The 11,025-nt window shown below is 53.3% G+C and overlaps 2 protein-coding genes across 2 annotated transcripts; one reads left to right on the top strand and one right to left on the bottom strand.

Annotated features, from left to right (window-relative positions):
- Positions 1-892: 892 nt before the first annotated feature.
- On the bottom strand, positions 893-5,403 carry clcn4 (chloride channel, voltage-sensitive 4). Its single transcript, XM_037475583.2, has 12 exons — positions 5,197-5,403; positions 4,648-4,802; positions 4,474-4,573; positions 4,168-4,355; positions 3,961-4,083; positions 3,686-3,892; positions 3,517-3,597; positions 2,897-3,442; positions 2,612-2,798; positions 2,130-2,528; positions 1,830-2,046; positions 893-1,704 (listed from the first exon to the last, which is right to left on the bottom strand). Exons 1-12 carry the CDS (start codon positions 5,210-5,212, stop codon positions 1,614-1,616), a joined length of 2,310 nt encoding a protein of 769 aa, XP_037331480.2. The 5' UTR covers positions 5,213-5,403; the 3' UTR covers positions 893-1,613.
- A 335-nt stretch (positions 5,404-5,738) lies between these two features.
- Positions 5,739-10,140, top strand: ephx2 (epoxide hydrolase 2, cytoplasmic; the record flags this gene model as incomplete). The annotated part of the gene is made up of 18 exons (XM_037476302.2): positions 5,739-6,010; positions 6,118-6,196; positions 6,272-6,434; positions 6,589-6,779; positions 6,845-6,967; positions 7,040-7,111; positions 7,346-7,441; positions 7,520-7,598; positions 7,674-7,708; positions 7,927-7,953; positions 8,080-8,165; positions 8,246-8,357; positions 8,852-8,926; positions 9,022-9,064; positions 9,138-9,240; positions 9,408-9,477; positions 9,623-9,703; positions 9,790-10,140. Coding segments are annotated over 18 exons (1,854 nt in total), but the record flags the coding sequence as incomplete, so codon positions are not given.
- Between the last annotated feature and the right edge of the window lie 885 nt (positions 10,141-11,025).

The following is an 11,025-nucleotide window of genomic DNA, read 5'->3' as shown; positions in this document are numbered from 1 at the left end:
AGGGCGGCGCCGCACAACGACGACACCTGGCGGCCGGGACGCGCTACTACACCGCGATCACTTAACGACGCTATTTGTCTCTTTATTTGTGACTGAAATTATGGAAACCTTTCACTTCAAATGTATTTTTAATACAAATAATTTATTTTTAGATGAATAGCTGTATTGTGTTGTGATATTTTAACATATCTTCTTCAGTTTCGTTAACAGTATTTCTTCCTTATTTCTGAATAGAAGAATTACTTATACTTATATCAAATAAACATATTTCTCTCTGTCTCACTTTGCACAATACTACAGTATTATAAATGTACCTTTTTATATTTCTTTTTACATATTTCTTCATTCAATGTATTATTATTTTGTAGTTTATTGTTATAAGGCCCTGTTGAAAGGCGGGGGGGGGGGCTGCAGGTGACCCCCCTCACGGACTCAACAGGCTCATGTCACGGTCAGAAGGTCTCATTCTTCCACTGAAGCTCCGCGATGACATAAAAAACATCCATTTCACGGTGAACGGGAGGCTGGAGCCCGGAGCCGACTGCCCCCCCGGCTGACCTCAAAGGTTCGGGACGGATTTTAGGGGCCTGATCACGACGAGTCAAACAGGCTCTCTGTGACCACGTCCCAGTGCACTGACTTGCTGGATTTAATTTAGTTTCTTTGTGGTTCTGAATTTATTTAATGTGAACGTAAGCGACCAGAAACCGGAGATCAACGTCTATTAATCTTTCAGTGTGTTTTAGATAACATTTCTTTTTATTTTTTCTAGAAATATTTAACACTTCCTGTTTCTTCCTGCTTGGTATTCATTTAGTTTATTTAGATATGTAACTGATCATTTTACTTGTTTACACTAAATAAAAAGCACCAAATAAAAACCCAACAAAGAAACAATTTAATATGGTTTATTTTTAGATCACTTCTTTAACAAATTAAAAAAACAAAATAAAAGTGCAAATAACCGAGTAACATCTCTGATAAATAACAACTAAAAAGGGTCAGGAAACAGTGGCACGACTCTTCAATAACTAAACAGCAGCTTTAAAGTGTGACTTCCCTCATATTGTCCGGGTGACGACGCGTCAGCAGCTCCAACAACTACAAGGAAATATAAACAACGTGCAACAATGTAGTGAAGGTCTTCTGATTGGATGAAGCCTCAAACACCCTCACATGCTCTGTGAGGAGCGCTGACATCAGCACTGGGGAGGGGGGGGGGTGTAACCTTTTGACACCTTTTCATGGACACAAAACTCTAAAGAGACGAAACTAACGGCTTAAAGTGTCAGTTTGTGTCTTCAAGGAAACAAAAGGAAAAATGGCAGCAAACAAAAGGTGAAATGTCGCTTTCATCTTTCGTACCGTTTGATCACAGCTGACAGCTGATTGGAGGGTTCCTAAATGATGAATGAGGATGACATCATTCAATAAGGGGACCCTGAAGAAGAGGTTTTGTCAACATGGAAGCTGAAGCAATGGATCAATTGTTTGAGACCACCTCCAATGGGGACCTCCTTGTTGATTGATGATTAGTCTCCAGTCTCCGAAGGACCTGAAACCATCAGCTGATCAGCAGTCACTCTGCGTTACCGCGGCGACGCCCCCTTCGTCTAATTGAACATGATGGACTCCGGGTCCTGGTTCATCATCTGAGCCATGTGGCGCAGGACGTCCTTCTTGGTGATGATGCCCAGGAGACGCCTGAGCAGAAAGGGCCAGAGGTCAGAGGTCAGCTCACATTTCATCAGTCAGGTCATGATTTAGGTTTCGCATGATAGCGGAACATCTCTAGAATCCTTCTCATAGACGTTGAAGCCTGGTCCTACCCGCTCCTGGTGACCAGACACTGGCGGAGGCCCAGCTTGCGGAAGATGTCCACCACCGTCTCCATGGGGGTGTGGTCTGTGACGGTGAAGGGGCTGAGGTTCAGGATGCGCCGCAGCTTCAGGGGCTGCGGGTTGGTGGGCGGCAGCTGCGGCGCGTCCTCGGTGAAGTAGACCACCGAGCTGCTCACCACGCCGTCCTGCTTCTGGCGGGCGGTTTCTGTGGACACGGGGGGGGGAAGGGGGGGCGGGGGGGGTTAGATCATCAGCAGGCCGCTGGAGGAGGACGCCATCGAGACTTACTGATGGCGACGGTGAGGTCGCGGCGCTGGACGAAGCCGATGAGCCTCTCCGACTCTCTGGACATGACCACCGGGAAGCCGTTGTAGTCGGTGTCTTTGATCAGCGCCTCCACGTCCTCCACCGTGCTGGAGTCCTGCGTGAGGACGGCCAGAGGGGGGTCGTTCCTGCGGGGCCGCATCACGTCGGTGGCCAGGGTGCGGTGGGTGAACTCGTCCCTGACGTCCAGGTACGGGTACCCGTTGAGCTGGATGTGCGACTCGTAGATGCCTTCCTTCCCGAAGGCGTCCGCCACCCACTTGCTGGTGACGGCGGCGGCCATCAGGGGGACGATGTACTCCAGGCCGCCGGTGAGCTCGAACATGATGACCACCAGGGACACGGTCATCCTGGTGACTCCGCCTGGCGGGACAGACCGCTTTAGGGGACAGCAAAGGGACTACCTGCTGTCAATCAAACACGTGCACGGTTCTGTCACTGCTCACCCAGGCAGGCGGCGGCGCCCACCATGGCGTAGAGGCCTGGCGTGACGCAGTCGGCGCCGGGCCGGCACCAGTTCCGGAAGATGATCCAGTCGTGGTGGTGGTACGCCATCTGCTCCACGGCGATGCCCACGATGCGTCCCGCGATGGCGCCGACCGCCATGCTGGGGATGAAGAGACCCGACGGGATCTGCAGAGGAAACACAAGGCGGGGTTTGAATCCCACAACTTCATTCTCCTCCTCCTCCTCCTCCTCCTCCTCCTCCTCCTCCTCCTCCTCGTACCCACCTTCATGCCGAAGGTGAAGATGGTGATGACGATCTTAAAGACGAGCGCCAGGGCGAGCTGCCACAGGGCGTTGTAGACCCCGGGCCCGGCCGGCCGGTCCGGTATGTCGTCCACGGGCCGACTCATGTTGGGGTTGTTGACGTAGTCGCACAGCTGAGACGACTCCAGCGCGCCGCAGTCGTTGAAGAGCTCCGAGATGAGCTCGCTGGTGCTGCGCCGCGTGTACGGGTTGGGGAACGCCAGCACGGCGGTGATGCCCGTCACGGCGATGACCTCCAGGACCGGGTACTTCCCCAGCAGGGTGGTCTTCCTCCGGCGGCACCAGGCGATGTTGGCCCGGATGAAGAGGGTCCCCCAGAGGCCCCCGAACACGCCGAGCAGGATGAAGGGCACCAGCTCGGCCATGTACCACGGCGTGTGGTACTCCACGTAGAAGAGCACCAGGCGGCTGTTGCCGAACGGGTTGATGGCGCGCAGCGTGAAGGCGGCGACCAGCGCGGCGAAGAAGGACCGCCACAGAGTCTTGAGGGGGAAGTAGTAGCTGACCTGCAGGAGACACGGAGAGGAGCGCTGAGGACCGGCGTCCCAGCACACAGACCAACACTCCGATGTCAACGCACCTCCTCCAGGCTGAACAGAACTCCTCCGATCGGCGCGCCAAAGGCCACCGACACGCCGGCCGCTGCTGCGGCTGATAACACCTGGGGGGGGTCAGAGGTCAGAGGTCAGACACACAACATTCTCACGGGGCGCCGTGACGATCAACAGGAATTCTGCTCCTTGCCGCACCTCTCGCCGCTTGCCCTCGTTCTTGCTGTACTTGGAGAAGAGGCTGCAGAAGAGGTTTCCACAGCAGCACGCCACGTGGACCAGAGGGCCCTCCTTCCCCAGGCTGAGACCCGACGACACGGCCAGAACCAGGGTGACCGTCTTGATCAGCAGCGTCCATTTGCCCAAGTAGCCCCGGATGATGAAGCCGCTGAGGATGGTCTTGATCTGCAAAGCAGCACAACGGCTGGGACCCTTTGGGACACATCGGGACATACCGTCGGAGCGCCGCTCACCTCCGGGATACCAGAACCGCAGGCGTACGGAGCGAACACTCGCACCAGGGACACCGCCAGGAAGGAGAACAGCAGCGCCCACATCACGTAGAGCAAGTAGTTCAACACGTACGCTCCGGCGCCCTGGGACACACAAACAAACCACTCGCGACATACTCTCCGTGCGACCTTCAGGGTGCTTTATTGCGGCGGCGCCCCGGGCCTGACCTCGGCGCTGCCCGTCATCAGCTCGGCCCATTTCTGCCACTGAGGACACTTGTCCCGGTCGTCGAAGGTGGTCTCGTTGGACGTCCAGCAGCATTGCTCGTGGCTGTACCAGAAGGCCGTCAGACACACGCCTTCCTTCAGGTCCGTCATCCAGTCCACCGCCAGGTCGATGACGCCGGCCAGCGTGCCTGCAGGACAGATGACGGCGCCACTTTGTTCTGGACATTTGTACTTGGGGACTTTTGAGCGGGACTCAAAAGGAAGGACGCGTTTCCCTGGAGATGAAGACGGCCCCTGCTGACTGACCTGAGAGCAGTCCGATGAGCAGCATCACCACCCATCCCGACCAGGCGTCCAGCAGGCTCTTGATCAGCTCCCACAGGGACTCTCTGCTCTTACTGGTGATCTGAGAGCAGAAAGTCACTGAGGGAACCGCAGCCGCTAAATGACCACAGAGACAAGCAGGAAAGCCGGGCAAACCTTGCGGTGGCGGTCCGTGTCTCGGGACTTCTCCCTCAGCCAGTCGATGGTGTGGAAGTCTTCGTACGTGCCCACGTCGGGAAAAGGCTCGTCCAGGAAGTCCATGAGGTTTCCAGCGCCGTTGGGCTCCTCTGTGGGCGTGGAACCGCTGACACCTGGCAGAGGGGCGGGAGCATCGGTTCAGGTCATAGAGATACCTCCTCGCTTACCTCACCGTCACTGCGAATCTACCCGACGATTCACCTGCCTGTCACATTCAATGATAGCGGTCCCTGAATCAGTCAGTGAAACATCCAAGTCTGGTTCTTTGAATGCGAGTTTTCATTTACATGCCGTGTTAATGAAATCAACAATAACCGTTAATGGATGAATCCTTTCCGCAGCCCTACATGGATGCTCACGTGAGGGGAGCCGCATCTTTGGAACACAACGGCTGCGGATCAACGATCACATTAAATGCTAAACGTGTTAGCATCTAAAGCTATCGGTAGCCGTCACTGTTAGCATCCTACCCGCTAGCCGCGTTAGCTCCAATAAGTGGTGTTTTACCTTCACCAGCCTCCATGTTTCCCTCCGTCCTGGGTGGTGGGGTGTCTGGGGTGTCTCTCGAATCGCTGCCGGAATTAACGTCGGCTACGTCTCACATTATATCTCTGACGGAGAGAGAAGAGCGGCGTTAAACGCCAGGAGATAAACAGACAGCGTCACAGGTCGCTTCCCACAATGCACCTGTTCGCCTCCCTCTGACGTATGCGACTCAAAGATCGTCTAATGTCGAGTTTGGAGCGCGGCCGAAGAAAAGTATCCAGATCAGAGGTCAAAGAATGCAGATTTCTATGAAAATATGAAATGATTAAGAATGTATGAGGTGGACCTGTCTAGATATAGAGTTGATATTATGAGCGACAGATCAATCAGAAGACTATAATATTATGAAATCTTATTCTCTCATCTCTGTTTTTTTATTCAATAGTAATACATGAATACATCTGATAATTCTTCCTGGTATAGATTCAGCAAACAACCTGAATACATTGAAGTAGGCATTTCCCCCCCCACTTGCATTCTTTGTGTCAGCGACGAGATAACGACACCCCCCCCCCCTCCTACACGGAAGAGGATCACCTTTGTCCCACATAACTTCACGTGGGAGGGAGCAGCTGCTGGGAGAGTCAGTCAGGGGGGCAAAGTCTTCCCTCAGGAACAGAGAGGACACAGAGGCACGAGAATTCCAGCTCCCTTTGCTGCCCTCAGAGGAGATGAATCAGAAGAGAGCCGTGCTGTTCAACTTCTGGGGCGTGGTGGCCCCGTCCAGACCTCGTGGCCTCCTGCAGGAGCTGGAGGAGCTGCACCGGCTGCCGGGGTAAGCGGAGAGAGGCGACTAGGAGCTCGTGAAACAGTCCTAAACGTCCAGGCACAGACGTGTTTGTGGCCTTCTAAAGTAAAGTCTCTGATGTCCTCGGCTTCCAGGGGCTTCCTGTCCGGAGTGGCGTCCCGGATGGACGGCGCCATGAGCCATGCCGAGAGGGGCCAGGTGACCTTTTCTCAGGTGGGTGACGGTCATGGCTCACTTACACTCACTGATGGTGAAGGAGTGTCTGATGGCCTGTGTGTGTGCGCGCAGATGATCCCAGCCTTCGAGGCGGAGTGCGTGGCGGAGTCCAGGGTCAAAGGTGTGACGCTGCCCTCTGATTGGTCATCCAGAGGCCTGCTGGAGAAGCTCAGAGAGGCCACGATGGAAGTCCAACCGGCCGTGATGAAGACGGCTGCCCGCCTGCGTCACAGTGGTACAAACGTGAACCAGTCTGCTGTGCAGCTGCATTCTCTCTGCTGACCACCAGGGGGCGACTCCTCTGGTCCAACACAAGTCTACGAGAAATGATTCATCTCTGGACCTGTAGCCCACAACCACCTCTACTAACCTCCCATCTCTCCCACCAGGGTTACTGACGGCCGTCCTGGCCAATCACTGGCTGGACGACGTCCCCGCCGGAGGCGGTCCGGCCCGCCTTCTGTCTCTGCTCGGCGCCCACTTTGACCTGGTCCTCCAGTCCTGTCGCTCAGGCCACAGGGTCCCAGAGCCTGCCATGTTCCGCTCCGCGCTGCAGCAGCTGGGAGTGACATCACAACAGGTGGGCTTGTGGGTAACGCAGCTTTGCAGCAGCAGATCGGCGAGGTGACTCAGCTTTCATTGCAGGCCGTGTGGATGGATGCGGACGGGGATGGCGTGAAGGCCGCGGAGGGAGTCGGGATGACCGCCATCTTGGTGGAAGACCTGGACGACGCTCTGAAGAAACTGGCCAACCTCACCGGAGTTCAGGTGAGGAGCGCAAACACTTTGGTCTGGCGACTGGATGCCGGGGAGGTCACGCGGCGTGCTGGTGTGTTTCAGGCTGTTGGAGCAGAGAGTCCGCCCCCCCCCTGCTGCCCCGAAGACGTGGCACATGGATACGTCACCATCAGGGTAATGCACCACGTGGCATGCTGGAGACGCAGCAGTGTGTCGAATGCAAAAGTACCAGGAGTAGACCCGACAGGGTCAAAGGTCAAGGTGGCATGACAGCAGGTCGCACGCACCCTGCACACAACACTCGATGCTTTGAACAGGAAGCTGCAGGATGTGCTGAAGTAATGACAAAAAGACGTAGGACATGAAGATGAATAAAAGGACCGATAAACTCATGTGTCTGTCCCTCAGCCCGGAGTGAGGACTCACTACGTGGAGATGGGCTCGGGTCCACCGGTGGTTCTGTGTCACGGCTTCCCTGAGAGCTGGTTCTCCTGGAGGTACCAGGTAACGTCCCCTCTCCTTACAGTGCTTGTGCTCGTTGTCTGTGACCTCTGACCTCCCTGACCCCCTGACCCCTGGCAGATCCCCGCCGTGGCTGCAGCAGGGTTCAGGGTGCTGGCTCTGGACATGAAGGGCTACGGCGGCTCCACGGCGCCACCTGGTGAGCCTCCGCCTCCACGACAGCATTAACGTACGTATGTTCCCCGCTTGATGGCCGCTTGTCCTCCTGCCGCAGACATCGAGGAGTATTCTCAGGAGCAGCTCTGCAAGGTGCAACGCAACAAACACGAGTACACAAACATTTAGAGAAACTCATCACCGGGGGACCAGGGACACACGTTGTGCATTTTTCAGGTTGTTGAGGTTGTAGTGAAACGCTGACTCGTTCACACTGTGTGTTGTGTGTCACATGTGTTATTAACCCCAGCACATCGTAGGTCAAATGAAAAATTTCTATATTTCTATACAATCTGGATGTTTTCCTGCAGGATTTGATAACATTTCTGGATAAAATGGTGAGTATCTGACCCACTTATTAATGAATGCAAAATAATGATTAGTTCTACCTTATACACGGTCACGTATCAACCAGTAGTACTTCTCTCACTGGTAATTGTACTCCATGTTGTGTTTTTTCACAGGCGATACCTCAGGTCACCCTGGTGGGTCACGACTGGGGCGGCGCCCTGGTGTGGACCATGGCTCAGTATTTCCCTGAGAGAGTCAGGTACACACAGACAGTTTACACGTATACAGGTGTGTGTGTGCACACAGTGTAGTACAGTGTGTGTGTGTGTGTGTGTGTAGGGCTGCAGCCTCTCTGAACACTCCTCTGTTCCCCGTGGATCCGTCTGTGAGTCCTGCAGAGAAGCTGAAGGCGGTTCCCATCTTTGACTATCAGCTGTACTTCCAGAAGCCAGTGAGTGTACTTCTACTGCACTACAGCTAGGAGGTACTTCTACTACACTACAGCTAGGAGGTACTTCTACTGCACTACAGCTAGGAGGTACTTCTACTGCACTACAGCTAGGAGGTACTTCTACTACACTACAGCTAGGAGGTACTTCTACTGCACTACAGCTAGGAGGTACTTCTACTGCACTACAGCTAGGAGGTACTTCTACTACACTACAGCTAGGAGGTACTTCTACTGCACTACAGCTAGGAGGTACTTCTACTGCACTACAGCTAGGAGGTACTTCTACTACACTACAGCTAGGAGGTACTTCTACTGCACTACAGCTAGGAGGTACTTCTACTGCACTACAGCTAGGAGGTACTTCTACTGCACTACAGCTAGGAGGTACTTCTACTGCACTACAGCTAGGAGGTACTTCTACTGCACTATAGCTAGGATGTACTTATGGTACTGTGTAGTGTACTGCGCGTCAGAGGTAGTACTTTGTGTCCCAGGGCGTAGCTGAGGCCGAGCTGGAGAAGGACCTGGAGAGGACCTTCAACATCATGTTCTTTAGCAGTGCTGAAGTGGTGAGCACAAACACACACACACACACACCCGTAACATGCTAATCCTTGTGTTGTCATGGAGACAACACGCTAACCACTGAGCTTGTGTCCCTCAGGAGAAGCGCCCTGCTCTTAGCACCGCGGGGGTCTGCGCCCGAGGTGAGAAACTCCTCCACCACACACCCTGTGTGTGTGTGTGTCTGTGTGTGTGACGGTGTGGTGTGTGTTGCAGGTGGGCTCTTTGTGGGTCTGCCTGAGCAGATTCCCCGCGGCTGCATGCTGACGGAGGCCGACCTGCGTTACTACGTCAGCCAGTACCGAGAGCAAGGCTTCAGGTGTGTGTGTGTTTGTGTGTGTGTGTGTGTGTGTGCGTGTGTGTGAGATCCGTTATTGATCACACACACACGCACACACACTCCGATTGATGGATACTGAGCAGAAAGCAGGACGTTAAGGAACATTCAGTCACTATCTATTGATAACTGATCGCCTCGTCTCGCAGGCGGCCGCTGAACTGGTACCGCAACGGGGAGGAGAACTGGAGGTGGATGTGCTCCCGCCCCCCCGCAAAGGTTACACACACACAGACACACACACACAAACAGACACAGACCAACGAAGCGTTTAATACATAAATACAGGGAAATAACCAGTGTGTGTGTGTGTGTGTGTGTGTGTGTGTGTGTGTGTGTGTGTGTGTGTGTGTGTATGTGTTAGATGCTCATGCCGGCGCTGATGGTGACCTCGGGTAAAGACCCGGTGCTGCTGCCGGCCTTCTCCAAGGGAATGGAGGACCTGGTGAGGACACGACACACACACCGACACACAGAAGCGCCAGTGTGATGCATTGTGGGAAACGAATGAGTGGCGCCTGTGATCCTCAGATCCCGCACCTGAGCCGAGGACACATCGAGGAGTGCGGGCACTGGACCCAGATGGAGAGGCCGGCGGAGACCAACCGCATCCTGGTCTCGTGGCTCAAAGAGACGCTGAAGGGGGGCGGAGGGGTCACCATGGCGCCCAAGCTGTGAGGGGGGGGGCACGATGACACCAAGGGGCATATTAGCCCGAATGAATCACAAGGACATTTTCTAAACACTTCTCGGCTCTCTTCAGGACCTCGACTAGGAGCTTTCTCTATTCTTTATTAGTTCTGGTGTGTATTAGACCTGTTATTCATTCACATTGTTGTGCTACAAACAATGCGCTTTAATAAATGACATTAATTCATTAAATTACCTGTGTAACTTCATTTGTGCATTGTAATGTTACCGAATTCACACAGGCATAATTATAATGACACCTTTACTAATAACATTTAGTTCTGTTCAGATTCCTAAGCGGTTCGACTGAAATGTGAAGATACTACTGCCCCCTGGAGGCCGATCCTGGTATCACTTCTTCTAAAGCAACATGCACCTTTCAGAGTTGAAAATTTAGTGAAAACCACATTTTTGACAACTCACTTTTAGATCAATGTCATGAAAACCATCTGATTGCATTTACAAGATACGCGTCAATGAACTTCACATGGGCGTGGCTTTCTACATTAATACACGCTATTCCAAAACCTCGTTAAGGCGATAACTCGTCTTCACATTCTCACTCCATTCCACCACTAGGGGGTTGAACTCCAACTCCTCCTCCAGACTAGAGTTAGGATGCTCTTTGAGAGGAGAATGTGTCAGAAACGCAACATTTAGCTGAACTGCCCCATATTTCCTGTCCATCACGCTGCTTCAGGCCCGAACACATTTCCATGCCAACATTTTCACAAAGTCACAGCGCCACCTAATGGCGAACAGAAATGACACGTGTTATGCTCAATGTACTCCTATTATGTTACTATGGTCAGTAAAGCCTTATGACATTGATGAAGCTTCAGGGTCAGTGTTGGCGGCACATTGTTTGTCTTACAATGCACAAAGACTCATGGAACTCTGCTTATGTGTCATAATTCGTTTTTGGCTTGGGCACAAATGGGCGCAGAGCGCCTGACACGTGTTCCAAAGAGCAGCCCCAGCACTACATGTAACCTACATGTAACCTACATGTAACCTACGTGTAAGCCATTTATTAAGTATGTCCATCACATTAAAGCCTGTGAGCAGCTACCACCT

The sequence above is a fragment of the Pungitius pungitius genome, chromosome 3 (assembly GCF_949316345.1).
Source record: "Pungitius pungitius chromosome 3, fPunPun2.1, whole genome shotgun sequence".
In the NCBI taxonomy this organism is placed as follows: Eukaryota; Metazoa; Chordata; class Actinopteri; order Perciformes; family Gasterosteidae; genus Pungitius; species Pungitius pungitius.
This window is presented reverse-complemented; position numbering and strand designations above follow the sequence as displayed.